This window comes from Rhipicephalus sanguineus, chromosome 1, assembly GCF_013339695.2.
Source record: "Rhipicephalus sanguineus isolate Rsan-2018 chromosome 1, BIME_Rsan_1.4, whole genome shotgun sequence".
NCBI lineage: Eukaryota > Metazoa > Arthropoda > Arachnida > Ixodida > Ixodidae > Rhipicephalus > Rhipicephalus sanguineus.
The window spans coordinates 294524437-294544425 of NC_051176.1; the positions used below are offsets into that span (position 1 = coordinate 294524437).

General features: G+C 46.5%; 1 protein-coding gene across 1 annotated transcript in view; it reads right to left on the reverse strand.

Annotated features, from left to right (window-relative positions):
* Positions 1-1694: 1694 nt before the first annotated feature.
* LOC119383277 (Down syndrome cell adhesion molecule-like protein Dscam2) overlaps positions 1695-19989 on the reverse strand; it is a 573655-nt gene continuing 555360 nt past the window's right edge. Inside the window, exons 19-26 of the mRNA XM_049411927.1 lie at positions 19534-19815; positions 18377-18850; positions 15709-15944; positions 10727-10823; positions 6779-6821; positions 6503-6627; positions 4407-4493; positions 1695-1830 (exon numbers count right to left, since the gene is read on the reverse strand). Coding sequence (XP_049267884.1) covers positions 4429-4493; positions 6503-6627; positions 6779-6821; positions 10727-10823; positions 15709-15944; positions 18377-18850; positions 19534-19815 — 1322 coding nt within the window. The 3' untranslated portion in view covers positions 1695-1830; positions 4407-4428. The remainder of the gene's footprint in view (positions 1831-4406; positions 4494-6502; positions 6628-6778; positions 6822-10726; positions 10824-15708; positions 15945-18376; positions 18851-19533; positions 19816-19989) is intronic.

The following is a 19989-nucleotide window of genomic DNA, read 5'->3' on the forward strand; positions in this document are numbered from 1 at the left end:
GCATCTGATATGCTATCAAATATACTACATATTGTGAGCGCTGACTGTTTAATTCATCATCCTCACCTGAGCATACAAATCACCGTGATCATCATCATCGTTCGTCTCGCCGGGTGTTCGGTCATTGGCTCGCGCGCCTGTGTTGTAAATACAACAATCGTACCGTCGTACCAGGCGTCGTCATATTTTTTCTATCATATTTAATTTTTTAATATTTCTATCATATTTAATTTTTGTTTCCAACCCGATGTTGCGCATGCGCAACACAATGACAATGTGTATTTAAACTGTGAGTGTGACTCAAACAAACATTTGTTAGTAGCGCCAATCCGTTGTGTGCTTCTCTTGTCTGTGTTCGTCGTTCTTTGTTTTTTTTAGCGCTATACTCTTGGTGTTAATGGATAGCCAACTAATCCAACAGTACGTTCTGCTAAACTACGCAAAGCACCCCATCTTTTGCAACGTTAGCGCAGTCCGTCTAACCAAGGTGCATCAGTTCTCGCACACTGGTCGTTTTTACTTCCTGCACTACCGCATGGCGGCGCGCACATTTATTTCTGAATAGAGTTACTGTATATGCTACCTTTAGGTAAGGTAGCATATACAGTAACTCTATTTCTAAATAGAGGGCACAAATACTCGTACCCATGCGTGCGTAGGGTTCTCCATTATAGAGGGGAAGGGGAGGGGTGGCAGGTTGCAACGGACGACAATTGCATCAAACAGCCAGTGACAACAGCGCCTGCTAGAGTTCACACTTTTCAAGTACCCTTCTGGAGAAGGTGGGGTTTCGTCAAGCAAGACGCTACAGAGCCATTAAAAGAAAACCCAATGACACCACTTGGGCAGTCTTGATTAATGGAAGACATCCCTCACGCCGAGCATTATGCCGCACGACGTATGTATGTATGTATGTATGTATGTATGTATGTATGTATGTATGTATGTATGTATGTATGTATGTATGTATGTATGTATGTATGTATGTATGTATGTATGTATGTATGTATGTATGTATGTATGTATGTATGTATGTATGTATGTATGTATGTATGTATGTATGTATGTATGTATGTATGTATGTATGTATGTATGTATGTATGTATGTATGTATGTATGTATGTATGTATGTATGTATGTATGTATGTATGTATGTATGTATGTATGTATGTATGTATGTATGTATGTATGTATGTATGTATGTATGTATGTATGTATGTATGTATGTATGCATGCATGCATGTAATGCCGCACACACAACTTGCGCACGCACTATCAGGGTACAATGAAAAGCAGGCAAAACTCGTCTTCACCATTCCGTTGCCAAGTGCTGCATTCAAAGCATTTCAAAAATTTGTTGCAAGGCGATATTTCGCGACGAACTTCAGTGATAGCAGAATCGGCGAGCTCGTGTCCCGCCACTGCTTCGGCGTTTCCTTCTCTCCTGACGCCACGTGCGCGTGCACGCTCGTACGTACGTCTGCAAGATCAGGAATGCGCTCAAGTACCAATAACGGCCAGATAAGTTCATCTTCTGAGCATCATCTGTGTTGCGCCGGACGACGCGGTGTGCGGAGACTTCCATGATGTGCGACAAAGTCTGCTCAGGATCTTGCGTGCAAGAGCTGGTCTTTAGTCCTTCCCTCTGGCAACCTGCAGCTTTGCCCAGAAGACAGCACACAGCGACGGGAGCGTGCGAAGTCCCACTGTCAGCGAATGATCAAGACATATGTTGCCGCAGTGCTGTCGAAGTGCAATTAACGGGCATTGGATCGCAGCAAGACGCTCTTCGCCGAGGATGCATCAGCCGCCAGGTTCAGAGTCAGCTGTCTGCAAGCAACAGAGCGGGTTGGATTGGGGCAGGCGACAAAAATAAATAGCATTATTAAAGGGAAGATAAACAGTTACATTTATGACACTGCGTGCCAAGAATGCATTCTGTAATTGCTAAATTTCTGTGTTGGTTAATAAGAACTTTTGCTGGGCTGGTTGGTGTATACTTGACGACATCTTCACTTTAGCGTTAAAATGACAAACACGTGATAGACAACAGGACAAGCGCTTCTGTTTTGGTCTTGACGTGAGTCCACAATGCTCTAACTTTGACAGAAACAGCGCCACTTAACACAGACGTGGGAACCTACATGAACTTGCCGGTTTTTCCATCTTTCTGAATGATATGCTCTCCTACAATCCAGAAGAAAAATCGGCAGGCTGCACCAGTGATTATGAAAATAGTATATAAACTCCTATGCCACCCTTGCTTGCTGCATATACTGCATGGGTAGCTTTCACGCCTGCTTGAACAGGACGGCCTCGGGGTAGTTTTCAGTTAGGAAACGCCGATTGTACTAAAAAGTAAACGCACACCTTTTCAAGTGTATAAGTAAGGAACGAATTTAGAACCGTGTTGTCTCTCTTACGGTGCACCGAATGCGGATCGCATTGCCCTAAAACTACTTCGCAAAAAAAAAAAAACGCCTCTAGGTTTTCAGCACTTCTACGGTACTGTTATTGTCTAAGTCGAATTCACGTGTTGACAGAAAGAGCGCTTACAAATGAAACTTTTTGCGATTATGACGACCACGCACGATTTGAAATTCCGCTGAACCGCGGTTGCCACTGTTTTTAGATGCTGAAAGCACAACGTCCACTCTGACAGTAGCGATTCGCGGTGTTCCTGCTCTAGGTACGCAGAATCCCGCGGGTGGCGCTGGCAAAGAACAGAGCAAACTATCGAACCGGTCAGGTACAGTTTTTCTATATGTTAGAAATAAATTAATAATAGAAAAAAATATCTACGAAGCAAAAGCATGGCAGACTGCGTGGCTTGCTCACGTCGGTTAAAGCAGTGAGTAATTTTTCTTTTTTTTTTGTCCGCTTCTCCTTTTAAATCCTTGGAGCCAACTGTGTTAAATAACAGTCAAGTCAGACGCTTATGTGAACACAGCTGGCCCCAAGTAGTTGAAGGGACTGACAAACGCCTAGAACATATGATAAGATGTTGACGGAAATGAAAAAAAAACAAACATGAATTGTAACGATAGAATTGACCATGCTACTCATGATATAAGTAGAAATTATAATCTTAAATTTCCACAGGAAGTCGCAAAGAAGAAAGAAAGAAAGAAAGAAAGAAAGAAAGAAAGAAAGAAAGAAAGAAAGAAAGAAAGAAAGAAAGAAAGAAAGTCTGTAGCGCCATCTTGCGAGAAGACTGTGCGATGGGGGCATTGGAAATACTCGACGTCGTCGGCTGTTCTTTAGTGCCACCAAGTGCCTCCCTTTGCACAAGAAGGGAGGAGGCAACCTTACTCGAGGTCTTGTCTCTCTTCTACGTACAAAAGGCCACCGACTACTGCTGTAAATGGGCGCTAGCACAAAGTGAATAACAGTATTGCCAAATCGTAACACTTCTCGCCAATGCCGCCTATGACACTCACCTATCACTATTTCCATCATACTTCCAATCTACGCCATCATCAAGCGGATAAAGAATTGTGATAAAAAATTATTGCAGCTGCTTTTTCAGCATTACCACGGTATCACTGGACACTATGATCGATAACCCTTGCGTTGCACTCAACACAACGGACACCGCAAAAAATTAGTTGTTAGTCCCTTTAAGGTAGTTGAAAAGAGCTACTATAAGGTAGTTATTTAAGTATAATTTTGCGTGGTATAGCGGCTTTCGAGTCGTTTCTTTTCTTGCAGAACAAGATTCGCCGCCATTTCTTCTTCCGTTTCTGAACGCGGGCACTCTCTGGTATGCCGCCCATTTTCAAACTTGTTAAACATAATTTAGCATAATCTCAGCGTACTCGCCATTTTGACGTCGCGCGTTATTGCTGTCTCCGATCGCCGCATCACTATCAGGCAATATAGACGGAGCGCGAAAACTTTTGACCTATCAGGGAGTGGTGAGTGTGAATTTGAAACAAAACATAATAGAATCACCTTACACCGGCCAAGATTGCTTCTACTTTCCTGCCTATTATACCAAAGCTGGCGGCCATAGAGCGGTCAGCAGACACTCCAAACGTGGTAACTGATTAATCTGATTTTATGAACCGATAGTATTGGTTAACAAGTTTAGAACGTATGCGCTCAAAGCTAATGTAACCCTTACTATATAGATGCTCAAAATAAGATTTATCGGTTACCACATTTAGAGTCTACTGGATCGACTACGAGCTGGTTTAACCAGGAAAAAAAAATCACGCGCTTCTGGTAGCGATCCTTTACGTAGTAGCTTACTCATTGCGTTGTGCGACATGTTGTTGTCTACAGTGGTGTATATTGCCGTATATAGCGCATCATCAGGCAAAAATAAAACGATTTGCATGCAGGGCATAGTGGCCTGTATAGTGAGAACACTGCCGTAGTTGAAGAGTTGACGGCTGTCTTACCAAATGCAGGCTCGTCCGTAAATTACCCTTGTAGGGGCCACTGATACACTCCGTCGATATTCGAGCTCTGGCGTGCAAAACTTTTCACTGGAAAACAGAAAGAGAAAGGCGTATATGAAAGTAAGCGCGCGGCGAAAGCGCACTGTAGCTGAAACGTCACGTATGTCTCAAAAGAAGAGCCCCGTTACATGGTTTCCGAGATTGCCTGGCGTACGCCGCTCGAACGCAGCTGCGAATTTGTAGTGGCCCTGTAGCTTTGTATGTGACAACGAGAGGGCCTGTTACAGGCAACTTTGAAAATGCGGATGTTCACAAGACTATACATCGCGACTGCGTAAATAACCTAATTGTTAACGGTCGGTCAGAGTCGCACGCTTCCGATTTAAGAAAGTAATGTATTTATTTCTGTATAGAAAACGTTATGAAATGGCGGTTAAAGTTGTGAAATAAACGCCATTCAAGATACGCAAGCTACAGCAGTGCAGCTTCTGGATTGTTTGGTATAACGACACAATGCTGATCAACTCACCTAACGAAATCATATTGAGATATACAACATGGTTAGGAATATTAAGATAACGTCTGTACTAAGAAATTTACTGAGACCGTTCTCTGGGGGAAATCCACTTTGTAGATTTCTAACGAGTAAGTGCTCCGGAATATCGGGCTTCAAGTAACGCGGTTTCTGCTGTTTATTTCCCCAAACAGCAGGCTACGTGCTTCTACAGGGAGTAGCAGGGTCTATGATGAATTATAACGACGCGCATGGCCCGATAGTGGCTTGTGATAAGGTGCCCTTTCATTGGTTCATATAAAACAATGGTTCGTTCCTTGTTGACGTCACAGTAACAAAACGTGTTTCTTCTCTCATCTGTACTACATTTTACCTACTTCACGCAGTGCAGGTTACGAGTGGGATCATGAACCAGAGAAGAAAACCAGCAAGAGTTCCTCCACAGACCATATCTGACCGCCGTGCGCGCGACGCTGCTGAACGGAAGCCTTATAGAATAATTATAGGCGTATAATGGGCAAGCTATTCTTTGTAACATGTAGGCGGATCTCGTTACTGATTGGCTAACCCGAGCCTTCGTTCCAGTGCACGGAGTCGGCGAGAGAAGATTTTGAGCTCACCCACGCACCAGTCTAATCGATGAGGCGGCCTTTGAGGTGAAGCCTTCGACTGCATCATTACTGAGCTAAGGCCAACTTGGATGTCGCATCTATATATCGCAGAAAATGTTTGGCGTGCAGATACGGACACAAGTGAACGTAAACCGACAACACAAACGCGTAATCTTTTTCTGTCATAAATCCGTGAAAGCAATCTCAGCTTTGTGTGGTTCTAAAAATATCTGTGACATATGGAAGCATGTTCTCGACAGGCGAATTCCGCATATGAACCTTGCCTTGGATGACAGTCGTTTTCGACTTTTTAACCTAAATATGGCAGATAATGTCCGCATTTAAAAAATCTGGAAATACATTTCGTTAATCAAAGGCTTCCGGCTACCATCTCTGCTCGCCTAGTGAAATAATAGTGCTACACTGATATAGCTTGCGTAGTTGAAATAGAATACTTCCTCACAAAGAATTAATTTTGAATGATCGATGTAGACTGAAAGGCGCCACTTGGGGATAAGCAAGATAATCTTCGCTATTAATGTATGCTTCCTAAAATCCGTTTCTAGTGTTGTGCGCCACTATTGCTCTTGCTATTTCCGTTAAACTGTTCGAGCTGAACAGCAGAACTATAACACTCAGTACGACATGCTTATCGTTGGTGTGCCAACAGTTTTCAAGCGCTAATTGTATTTGGCTTGGCGGAACTCAGAGGAAGTAAGCCAGGAGCTCACTCAAAAATTGTTGCAATAACTTCTGTCGGGTTCCGACAAAATGTCCACAACACCAAAAGTGCATTAAGCTTTGTGCCACTTATGATGTTAAGCCACTGCTGGTTCCTACCAGTTGCCGCCGACACAGCGGATGGGCTTACTCCTGGACAAATTGTTGCAAGCGGCAAATCATGGTCGCACTGACGCATGCATTATGAATAAGATGACAAAAAAGGCTATTCAAACGTAAGGGCGTCATACCATTATACTGGTACAGATTGTGGTCTCTGTCACACTCAGTCTCAGACAACTCCTCTGGTTCGCCTAAGTCATCGTAAGGGACTTTTCGGCAAGTGCCTTCTTTAAACCGCGAGGAGAGCTTGCCACTGGAATAGAAGAAGTGACAGAGGGAAAACGGGGCTTTACTGGCAGCCTCTGGTGTCATCCATCCATACTGCATGGACGGCTCTGCACACTCATGCCCACACGCGTTACCTCAATGTGAAATTTAGGGGGGGCACTGGTCAGCAGGCTTACCTCGTGTACGTCTCCTCCCTGTACTGCACCGGAGATGTGGCATCTGGGCAGAAGAAAGCCGGCACGTGGAATCAGAGTCATGATTTTGGAGATGCACACAAACGAAGAGAAAGTAGTGCGTTGACCAGCGGCGTAGCCAGGTGGGTGGTGTTTGGAAAGTCAACCCCCCCCCCCCCCCCGAAATGTTTACGTCTTGTATGCGTATACACACGCGCACACATAAGAGTACACGTGTGAACATACACCAAAGGGTGTGCAGAGTTCAGAAGAGAACTCGCATAGCTTCCGAAGTTAATCCACAAGCGTAAGGTAGCCGACATAAGAACGTAAAATATGGAGAGATTTGAACATGCTCTAAAGATAGGTGGCGAGGCACTGGAAGTGACAAAGGACTACGTCTGCTCAGGGCAGGTAGTGACCGCAGATCTGAACCTTGAGACTGAGGTAATTAGAATAAGAATGGAGTGGCCGGTACTCTCAGATCATGAATGACAGTTTACCAGCATCCTTCAAGACAAAGGCATATAACAGCTGCATCTTACCAGTACACTCCAAGAAGGACAAAGTCATTTGGCTCTTTTTTGTGAGTATATGACTGTCTTTAAAGAGACACGTGAACTCTCTGGAGATCATAATCTCGTCGTAGAATCGCGGGACCCAAAAAAAGTCAACATGACTCTTTAAAGAGACATATACGTGGCCGGTCAGAATTCTCCGAAATTAGTAACACACTTTTTATTTCCTAGGGTGTACTTACCTACGGGGCAGAAACCTGGAGGCTTAGAAAGAGGGTTCAACTTAAATTGAGGACTACGCAACGAGCAATGGAAAGGAAATAGATAGGTGTAACTCTAAGGGACAAGAAGAAAGCAGAGTGGGTCATGGAAGAAACGCGTGTTAAGGACATCTTAGTCGAAAAAAAGACAAAGAAATGGGCATGGGCAGGGCATGTAGCGCGTATGCAAGATAACCGCCGGTCGCTAAGAACAACAGGCTAGATTCTAAGAGAAGGCGAGCACGCGAGAATGAGGCAGAAATCTAAATGGGCAGATGAGATTAAGAAGTTTGCGGGGATCAGGCGGTTGCAGCGAACACAGGACCGGATTGACTGGGGAAGCATTGCAGAGGCCTATGCCCTGCAGTGGGCGTAGTCAGGCTGATGATGATGAATTTCCTTGATTATGAGATGCTCTTGTAAAGCTCAACCGAGGATTTCCTATAAAGTTCCACGTAGCACATCGAAACCTCGTTCTTAAAGGGGCACTGAAGTGAAACAATTAATCAGTTTAGACTGGTAAATTGTACTTTGAAAACTCTACCGTTGTTAATTTAACCATCACAGGTTTATTAATGGAAGAGAAAATGAAGGTGACAGTATCATTTTTAAATTTCGCGCCGAAATTTCCGCACATGTGTGTCAGCGCGACGTCACGAGTGTTTTCGCATTTTGGCCGCATTAACTCGGCGAAATTTCCTACAACTTGGTATGTTAAAGAGTCACTAAAGAGAAAAACGATTTTTCTCGTATTAGTGAATCAGAATTTCACAACACCGAAAGCACAACTCTTTCCGCGAGAAGACGTTTGGTGAGCGAGAAAAAGCACAAAAAATAAAATACAGGGGGCGACGCCGCCTTGAAGTTCGCGCACCAGCTCGCCGTGACGTCATAGATTTTGACTGCCTGCTAGTGTTTACGTAATCGTTTATCGCCAAAACTTTTTACATTGTGTTTTAAGGAGCCCAAAGTCTTGGCATATCAAGTTTCAGAATATTTCATTGAACCAATATGGCCAAAATACGCAAAAAGACAAATTCGTGACGCCATGATGACGTTCACGGCTTGAGTTTCGGCGCGATATTGAAAATAAACTTTGACTTTCATTTTCTCTTCTCGTAATTAACCTATGATAGCGAAATTAATGACAGTAGAGTTCTGAAAGAATAACTTATTTGTCTAAACTGATTTAATGTTTCACTTTAGTCTCCGTCTAGGTCTTTGGCCCCCTCAAGGACAACGTAGTATTTCATTTTTGCCGATTAAGAAATACGCAATCCCATAGCAGAAGCCGTCAGATCTATTGCGTCACGGCGATTGGTGCGGGAATTTCAAGGTGGCGTCGCCACCTGCACTTCCTTGAGCGTTTCCTCGCTTACCACGCGTCTTCGCGCGGCAAGAGTGGCGATTTTAATATTTTTAAAGGGCAATTTACTAATAAGAGAAAGATAGTTTTCCTTTTCAGTGACTCTTTAATATCATCACTCGGCAATAAACATACAACGAACAAATCTCTAACCAGAAAGAATAAGAAAACGCATAACATTTATGTTCTCAAACGCGCCGTAGACAGAAATAGTGCAAAAGAAGAAAACGTTGTAATGACGATGAGAGCTCAACCATCGTTGCTGCCGTTTGATTTTTTTTTTCGATAGAAATAAACAAGAAGGCGGACCTGGGCGCAGCAACAGGCGCTTGGGTATATTAATGCTGGACGCTATACGTTACTAGGCTTGTCGCTCAAAATCAGTTAAATCTCATTACAAAAGAAAAGAAAAAACTGTATAACACACTGCACAGGGAAAAGCGACGGCGTGAAAGAGTCAAAACGGAGGTCACTGCGCTTAAATTTAAACATTCCTGAATAGCCCGCATATCAAACAACACACCACGCAGTTTTCGCAGCGTTAAGCATTCGCAATCTAGTTTTAACTGTCAATTTCTGATGCGCCGAATTGGGTCACAAACATAAGGAGTTACGTGTCGCAAAAGCGTTGTTGTGCCATGCTTCAGGAAAAAGTATGAACAAGGAGCGCAAGGCAAAGCGCGTTTACAAACGCGAGAGCTCACAACGGAAGTTTCATTGCACTTTTGTTTGCAAAGGTTCGCGTGGCAGAAGCGTTCAAGAGCTTTTTTATATCCCCATTACTTCACGAATGCAGGGCACAGTTCTTGAGAAATGACCTTTGAGCCTGAGGGTGCCGTCGGCGCAGGCCGTACAAAAAATGCGCGCTCCGTTGCATGCCAGAAGCAAACGTCGAATATTTCGCAACTTAGACAGATTGAAGGGGTCTGGCCCGGGAGTTTCGTCTGTCAGCTTGATTGCGCGCGAGATGCTTTTGCTCTGTTTTGTTTACTGTCCGGGCCTCGCGCACTTGTCACTTGCAGCATCTAGCGTCGAGTGTGTGAAAGCAGCGGCGATATTAAATGCTCCAGCGTAAGTTCAGGGGCTCAGGGTCAGATGGAGAAACGTTGAATAGGCTTTTTTCGCGTTTTATAACATGCCGGGCTTCTACTGCGATGCCTTTATTGCAATCGCAAATGAAAGGCATGCATGTAGAGTACTGCATTGTCCTTTCTAATAAGCTGTCACGCGATGTGCGACGCTTTTTTGCTGCCGAAACCATGCCGGCCAATTTGAAGCGAACAAGAAGCACAAATAATGAACAGCAGATGCTGAGAGTAGCTCGCCTGAATGCACGCCGCGTGTGAATTGACTTGCAAGGAGACATTCAAAAGTGCCTGTTGTTAGGGATGTGGAGGCGGGTGGGTTCGATCCTGCATGGATTTAACTTCGGATTGCCGTGCCTGACGTTTACTGCGTGCGCTTTTTACAAAACGGGACTCTTGCTAAAGATTAGATCCTATAGGTTGTCAGGTAGTAGCTGTACCCCCTATCCACCACCACCACCATCATCGTTGTCGTGATAGTCTTATTTCCTTTTGAGCATGACGTGTAGGTTTAAGGTTTTAAAACTGCAGTCGAGAATTAGTACAGTAACACGTGCTACGCTACCATATAGTTCCTATTCTCATGCCAAAAATTTCATGTGCCTTCGCTATAGCGTACCGGAGATGGAAATTATCGCAAAGGTGCACGGTGAACAATGGTCAGGCTTCCGATTTAGAAGTGCTTTATTTTAGAGGAGCGAAACGAGAAATCGTCCACATACCATCAAAGTCCTCCTCTGTGCCTCCGGTAAGCGAGGGGTGTCTTGAGCTGGTCCACAGCTGAGCATATTGCTCATTCGAAGCGTCCGTACCGTTTTGCTGAAACGAGAGGCAAAATGTACGATTAAATATACCGTCTCAACAACCACGAATCAACCTTCAATGTTTTCGTCATTTGCAAAATTATATTAAGCGAACATGTTTCGTTCAGGATTAATAGCAGCGCTTTCCTGAAAGTTATACAACACGTTTTAGCTTGTTTGGGAGATGGCACCTTTGATGACAATGTACGACATTTAATGACGCAAGGGCGAGATACAGCCGAATCGGCGAAATGAGCACTCAACAGAGCAATGAGTTTCGGTGACAGGTTTCTGAAACCAGAGAGCCGAACACTTTCTTTGGCGCATCGGCGGAAAGGCATTAGCGAGGAATCTGGAAATGAACAATAGAGAATAATTAAAAACAAAGAACAAAAAACACCAGGCCCACGCGGAACACGCGAGCCTAGTGTGATTGTTTTTTGTATGAAAGTTATTAATTTTTTGTACATTTTGTATTCAGATGTGCGTTCTGCATGTTTTTTTTTGTCTTTTTTTCGGGATACGAGTGCTATCGCTGCCTGCATTGTAGAGGTGGCTGCGGGCCTCTGTCAAGTTGCTTGTGCCTCAAGCGACTTTGGCAGTCTCCTCCATCGCTGACGGAAATAAAGAAATTATTATTGTGAAGTCACAGCGTAAGCTGGAGAAGCGGACTTCATAGAGACCGCTATAAACTCTCCTAGGGTGACTACTGCAAGTGCAGTTGCGAAACACCCACTGCGACATAATCATCAGCATGATGAGAATTAGGGAAGCACCCATTACGCCATGATTCATCATTTAGCGAAGTGCCCATTACGCGTCTTTAAGGCAATACGCGCGCCAACATAGCTGCACACTTTGATGATGCTTCAGAAGGACGTTTTGCTGGGCGAGTTAGTAATATTCCATTATTAAGCATAGCGCAAAACAACACGAACAAAGTGTATGACCACTTTACTTTGTCCGTGTTGTTTTGCGCTACGCTTAATAATTGATGATGCTGTTGTTGACTACTATTAAGAATCATAGCTGAGCCCTTTGTAATGGGTGGGGAGCTTTCAGCCGCCCACTCTTTACGCAATTCACATTGTGTGACGCCCTGGTGTGATTTTTCTCTTTTGCTACGCAATATTACGTGACTCCAAGCCCGACACGACGCCTGTTTAGCGTCTTTTTCGCAAAGAAGTTTCAGGCACCGGCATGGCTCTGTGGTAGAATACTCGACTGCCACGCAGAGTGCCTGGATGCCATTCCCGCTCGAACCCTGTCTTTTTCTTTTTTTTCTCATTGTGCGCGATAGCTGCAATGGACACCGGCGCTGGCAGTGGCGGCGGACAACTACGCCACCAAAATCGGCAGTTGTTGTGAGCTCATAATAGCTTACGCTGTAAAATATCCTGATTCGGTGCCGTGATGTAATAATAATAATTGTTGGGGTTTAACGTTCCAAAACCACGATATGATAATGAGAGACGCCGTAGTGGAGGGCTTCGGAAGTTTTGACCACCTGGGGTTCTTCAAGGTGCACCTAAATCTACGTGCACGGGCCTCTACCATTTTCGCCTCCATCGAAAATGCGGCCTCCGCGGCCGGGATTCGATCTCGGCTGCGGCGGCCGCATTGCTGACCCGAAGGTCGACTGCTGGTCAGCAGTCGACCTTCGGGTCAGCAATGCGGCCGCCGCAGCCGTGGTTATGGCGCCGTCAGCAATGCGGCCGCCATAGTGGTTATGGCGCTCGACTGCTGACCTTCGGGTCAGCAGTCGAGCGCCATAACCACTAGACCACCGTGGCGGGTCCACTGCCGTGATGAGCAGCTGCCCTTGTAAGCGAAAGCCTGTGTTCCATTGTGGTCCCCTACGTCAAAGTTTAAGAGGACAGACGCTAACCCTCCCCCTTTTATTGCGACAGCAATTATATGGACAGTCTCGACGGGTTTTTGCCGTCGTCGTCATGTCCTTCCGGTATGAAGTCCAAATTGATATGATCCCCCCGCGAATTGTATGTTCTACCGCGGATACAAGCGCGCGAGCGGGGCGACGAACACGGCCGAAGAAATCAAACGAGCCGGCCCATTTCTGTCGCTCGGAGGGTGCATGCGATAACATCACCCCGCTCGGGAGGCCTGCGGTAGAAGCAGACAGGAAACGCCCAGCACGTCTTTAATGACCATGAAAAGACGCGAGCTGGGGGCGGGGGGGTCGTCGCGCGAGCAGCCACTTTGAACTTTGAATCTAAGGGCGCGGTCGCAATCGCTGGCGCGCGCGCTATCTCGACAGTCATCACAGCGGACGGCTCGTATACCCTTCTACGTGCTGCGCTTTCAACGCGAGGTGACTATACGGAGAGCATCTCTCCCTGGAGCGGCCGTATTCTCTTACATCAGCGCTTTGTAGTTACGCAAGATCGGATACAAAACAGTTAGCTGCCAACCTCACTTCGTGTAACAATACAATTTGTCGCTATCGCATTCATTGCTCCGCCCTTGCGGTGAAACTGTGGCCTTGAACGAAATGCCGTCGTCGGCACGAAATCCTTAAAAAAAGAAAAAAAAAACCTCACAGGGTTCCTTATGCATTCGCCCAAGACGACTCGAAGGTGCAAACCATCTTTTTCCTTCTCATTCGGTGTATTGATCCTACTCCGCCACCATCATAATTTTCGGAGCGCCCCACTGTAGCGGCTATCATATCGTGATTTCGGGACGTAAAACCCCGACAATTATTATTATTATTATTATTATTATTATTATTATTATTATTATTATTATTATTATTATTATTATTATTATTATTACTATTATTATTATTATTATTATTATTATTATTATTATTATTATTACCACCCAGTTCCGAAAGTTTTCTGCACCTAAGGCAGTTTTGCACTGCGTCCAGATCGGAGGCACTGCAAGCATTCTGCCCCTAACCTGCTTTAGCACTGCCTCCGTGATATGCTCACCTTTCACCAAGCGACGATGTCATATGACGCCACGTTAAGTGACGTCATGATGACGTTACATTTGTTGACAAACGACAAGACAAATATTGCTGCAAAACTCCGCACTGCTGCACGCGACCAATATGGGCATAGAGAGAAGTTTTCGAAACGGTGCACCGCCCGCGGCTCGCCGACTTTTGTTGACATGCGCGAAGATCAATGGGAGCGGGGCTCTTGCAGTGTAGACGACGGCGTTTGTGACGAAAACGCCGCTGGTCATCAAGTGCTTATTTTTGTCAGTACTTTAGAGTCTGGACAATATTTGTCGCCGTTACATCAACAGTATCGACAGAAATAAGAAAAGTAGGCCTACCTAGTGTAATGCCACGGCACGCCTTGTACAAGCGACCGCGCAAGGCCACGTCGCTTCCCAGCTACGCAACCGAATGTTCTAGATTGCGCCTTTTGATCAGCTGTGCGCAAGCTTGGGCCGGTTGTGCATACTTATGCGAAGAAACAGCGCTTTTTAATGGGACAAACAATACATGGGAAAACGACAACAACGAGCACTATTTGTTAGCGGCGTTTGCCGTATGTTGCTCCATTCCAAGTCGCTGTTTCTTCGCATACGTACCTGTGATTTAGTACTGGGTGTCGCTTCTCAGAAAAGGTGCACTTCTGGCATCACCCTATTCTATTGATTAATTTTCGCTTGAGACAAATTGCTGCCGACTTTCGCGATGCTGCAGGCTTCTCGAGCGTGGTTACCTCGGCCGCCCCATCGGGTGGAGGGCGTGCATGCATAGTCGGCTTAGTCGGCTTGGGTGGACCCCGTAGCGGCCGCAGAGGAAGGCGGGCTCGCGCATGCGCAAATCCCCCATCGTCGTAACGGATCGTGGCATTCTAATTATCAGTTGTGTGCAATATCCTCAATCTAAAAGTTGTAGAGCGTATTGTGAAGGCAGACGCCCGTTTACGCATTTGCAATGACGACGTGAGAAGGAAAAAGCAAACCGAGACATGGCCGCTTCAGTGAATGCTGCGCGACCGCCTTTCAGAATGTTTTACACATTATTAAGCTACCTTAAAGCTTGCTAAGTGAAGTATAAACTTAGAAAGCAAGAGCGAGTTGCAATGAGATATGGTGTACATGCTTTACGAATGAAACAATGACCCAATGAATGGAAAAAACGAGTGATTCAGTCTTGTTGAAAGGAAACATTGTGTAAAGGTACGTACATGTACTACTTAAATGAAAGTTATTTCACAGCAAATGCGAAAGTTGCGCTAACAACGATGCAAAGAGTCACGCCTTCGAAGATGCGTAAAGCTAAACCAGAAAAGGTACCAGGTAATATCAAGAACTTATAAAAAGAATGCACTTTGCTAATAGTTTCACGCGTTAGGCGCCTACATTTCTGTGACGCCTTAGACGGTGCCTTCCTTCGCTGTCATCGCTAGAAGCTTGCTCATCAACATGCGCCAAATAGGCCGACAGCGCGCGTTGCTGTACGAACGCAACTACACTGCCTGTTCGTTCACGAGGCGCTTGCGCCGGGGCAGGAAAAGCTGTCGACGGCGGCGGCTTGCCCTGAAACGCCAGCCTTGATGGTAATATTGCGCGGGTTGCACAAAGCTGCCAATATACGCGTACCGATGGCGACAGCTATAGTGTCCTGTTAGGAGAGTTTTCCTACTCGTAAAGCGCGCGTGCATTAGTCTTTTCCCGGTCATGCCTCTCGAGATATACGAAACAAAATTAGCCGACGTCGCTAAATACTGTCGACGTGGCAACAGCAGGCGCCACACTTTCTCGGCAATGCACGCCCCGTCGTTTCCCTGCAGGCCGCCACGCGTTCCCGTTGACGAGATGCTCCGAGCGCGTCTTGCGAAGTGACTTATCGTCTTTCGTTTGAGCGGCGTGTCTGTCGTTTCGTTCTCGCCTTCTTCTGTAAGGTGTCTTACCTTGAGCCGGTGCGGCACGTCGTAGGTGTGCTCCTTGGCCCCGCGAGAGGCCCTGCGCAGCGTGCCCTCCTCTTGGGCAGAGCGACCACCCGCGTAGTACGCCATGTGGCTCGTAGCGTACGGCGACGGGTAGTAGAGTGACTCACGCTGCGACTCGTACATGCCGTCGCCCTTTGTCGTCTTGCCGTACGTGCTCAGGCACATGTCGTCCGGCCGTCCGGGGGAGCCACGAGCGTCTGCAAAGAACGGTAATAATAATATCTGGGGTTTAACGTCCCAAAACCACGATATGATTATGAGAGACGCCGTAGTGGAGGGCTCCGGGAATTTCGACCACCTGGGGTTCTTTAACGTGCACCTAAATCTAAGTACACGGGCCTCAAACATTTTCGCCTCCATCGAAAATGCAGCCGCCGCGGCCGGGATTCGATCCCGCGACCTTCGGGTCAGCAGCCGAGCGCCATAACCACTAGACCACCGTGGCGGGGCTCTGCGAAGAACGGCACAAATTTGCTTGCACATATGTATCTATAGATGGAAAGAGCTGATACAGTAGCTCGAAATCAAGACAGGCTTGTTGAACACTTCGGAAAAGGGAAGCAAAGCATCGGTGAGCCTGCAAACCTGTATCGAACGAATGGGCCTATTTGTGGTAATAGCATTCGCTATTTCATTGCACTAGTTGCATTGCCTCAGTGGCACTTTCCTAGAATACAGATGGCAACGCGATGGACTGAAATGAACTACTCGAAAGACTGCATATGAAGCTTATTCGTGGAAGACGGAGCGTTCTCGACACGAAAGAACGGGTTTATCACTTGTATGCATCAGCAAAGTGATTAAAAAATGCCTGTGTGCACTCTTCGTGGAAGAATGGTGCGCGTTGTGCGCCACACGAAATATGTGCAACTACACGGGGAGAAGATTATGAAGTATAAAAAAACAGCCTTCTGTCAGCAAGCTAGAACGCTAGTCATCCACACAGCTGAGTGGAACTGTCACATATTGTGCTGCAGCAGACATAACTTATTGTTTAGATGCTACCCTTGCTTTGTCCTTAAGGCATAGATATTACTATTTCAGGTTTGATGGTTCATGCCAAAGATAAATATTCATGATGGGCTATGCGGTGAATCGTAGACTGCAATGCACTGTTTAACAGAGGTCCATTACCGGGTGCCCGGTTAAGCATGTATGTCAACTGTGGCAAAACATTCAGATACATTCAAAATTAACGTAAATTAATGATCTTCCACGTGCGCTAAGAATTGATCTAGGGAACTGGAGTTGGGGCACATCTATAGTGAGGCTCTGGCCGATACTTGAGAATACAAAAGAATTACGCTGTCGTTTAAAACGCAGACCACTAGACACACAATACTTATCAGTGAAGGAAAGTACAAACAATTGAGCGGTCAGAACGAGAGCTCTGCGGCCTGCTTGTTGCTTAAGATACAGACAACATGAAACATGATTTCGCTCAACAAGCGCAACCATTCATTGTGAAAAAGACGGGGAGTGAATCCAGTATTTATCAGAAGCAACGACATGAAGCCAAAGAAAGCATCATTTGTAGTTTTAATTCAAGTGTATCAATTATGTGAAAAAGGAAAATGCAAGTGGACAAAAAATTGCCGCCGGTAGGGATCGAACCCACAACCTCACGCTAAGGCTGTGAGTCGGGGGATGCGACCGCTGCCGTAGCATATCTGAGAGCGCATCGCACGCTTATGTTTTCTTTGGCTTCGTTATCTGTTGGCTCCTTATCGTAACAACTTGATGAGGGCTAGTTGGTTCATAATTAGAACAAAGTAAGTAACAGCGCCAATGAAACAAGGACAACAAAGGAACGAATACCACGGAACAAGCGCTGTCCCGTGGTCTTCGTTCCTCTGTCGTCCTTGTTCCATTCGCGCTGTTACTTTGTTCTTATCGTAACGCGTCGTACACAAATGTTCTACAGTGCAGCTGCGCGTAGCGCGATGCTCTAAATTTGTGTACGCGCTTCCTCGGGCCTCTATGCGGATGTGCTTTGGTAAATGAACTTGTTCATTAGCGCACATGTTGTTTCCGTGAAACCTTTTGTGTAAAGTGTATTCTAGCCTCGTGTTGAAAACGTATTCAGAGACAGGCTGCTTGGTTGGTTTAATCTGCTGTGTGCAGTGTCACGGTGTACGGCCGCCTGAACCATTACGCGTATTGAATTTCTGATCTTACCAGGTTTTTCCGGGGAGCTCAAGCGAAAATATATAGTCGTGTAGTGCTCAGAGTTGCTTTGTGAATTTCACTGTGGTGGCACCGCTTTCCCCAACAACTGGCCGTTGCCTTAATTTACCGTGTCTCTCCATAAACGATGGGGAGATGACCATGCAGGCAAATTGATCCCACATAATTAGACATCTGTAGATCTCGCTGTTGGTGGGATACCACAGTCAATGCAAAGACGAGCAACACTGATGTTTTTAATGTGGTCTGTATTCTATATCTACCCACGAATTTGATCATTCTGTTCCAATCTGTTTGGTCATACTGATCAGTCTGTTTGACCCCAGCCAAACAGACCTCTGTCGAGGATCCTTACACTTAAGCCCATGTGAATCGTGCAGCGTGTAGTCGCCCAAGCCGAACGGAGATGCTTTGCAGCACCGCGACAAGAGGCAGCACTCACAGTTGTCGGAGGCGGCGTCGGGTAAGGGGTCCCCACGGCGCTTCCAGACGACCACGAATGAGGCGACGGCCGCGATGACGACGAGCACGACGGCGGCGCAGAGCACGGGCACCAGCAGTGCCGCGTCGTCCAGTCGGCTGCCGGACGAAGAACCCCCGGCCGACGGCGGCGGCACCGTGGCGCCTTGTAGCGTAAGGGTGGCGAACTGGTAGTCGGCTTCGGTCCTGCCGGCGTCGTTGAGAGCGACGGCGAGCAGGTCGTGCCAAGTGCCCGGGCTCAGGTCGCTCAGCTGCAGCGTCTGTTGCTCGGGCACGATGTGGTTCGAGACGACGATCCAGTCGCGCGTGCTCTGCGGCTTGTACTGCACCACGAAGTGGCGGATCGGGCAGCCGCCGTCGGCCCACGCCTTGAGCTGCACGCTCGCGGACGACATGTTGGCCGACACGAACGAGTCACCGGGCGGAGCCACTGGCGCTGCGAGGCGAGCGGGCTGTGTCGTTAACACGACCGACACGCTCGGCGAGTGCAAGAACATGACCAAGAAGATGGCCTCCTCAGAAAAGAAATCGCATAAGTCTGGGCATTCCATCTCAGCATCTTGTGCACAACACAAGGGCCGAGTGACAACCGACGTCTTCGTCGGTCCTTGTCTTGTGTTGTGCGCTAGATAGTGAAACCTTAGAAAATATTTCGGAAAGGGAACTATTACGGCAAACAGTGATAACTGATAACACATAACAACTCGAGTGGCTTTAATAATGCCGCACATAGCAGAACATTGGACGACCAGTTATTGTTAGACGCGTTCCAAAAGTATTATTGTATAGTTTGTGAAAGAGTAAGGTAGGATGAGCCGCCAGATGTACAGCCTTCGTCGCTATATATCGAAGGCACTATGGTCACGAATGTTGCCTCATGGCTGCGCCGTATGGCTTTCGGGCAGTATGGATTATGGGTGCAACAGCAGGCAACCTAGACGTCTCGAAACAAGCTGCATTAATGCGCCTTCATTCATTTTGGCAATGGCTGTACGAGTTGCAAAGTTCCAACTTAGATTGCCACTACTGGCAACCAGATACTGAGTGATAATTTTATGAAGACGTCAGAAGGAGCATGTATCGGTTTTGCGGGGAAGCAGGACAATTAGGGTAGGGTACCTTTGCCTTCGGTGGTGACTTCCACTACAGGGCTTGGCTCTCCGCGGCCGATGTCATTGAAAGCAGTGAGGAAGAGCTGGTAGGTTGTTCCGCATAGGAGGCCGTCGAGGATTTTATTCGTCTGGTAGCTGTGTAGCTGTTCTTCCTTCCACTCCGATGCCGCGTGCTTGTAATGCAGAATGTAGCCAGTCACCACGCTGTCCTTGCCCGCAGGCTCCCAACGCACGTGCACCGACGTAGACGTGGTCGCAATCACGCGCAGCGGGGGAGACCGTGGCGGATCTGCGCAGATAGTTGCAGTCATTGTTGTTTATTTCTCGCAAAAATCATGGGAGGAAACTGGCAATGAATGCCAGCATTTTGAATAAGAACTTTGCGGTGACAGTTACTACAGACACGCATCATAAACGAACCTAACCATAATAAACGAGCCTAATCAGAAAAAAAAAGCTCTTA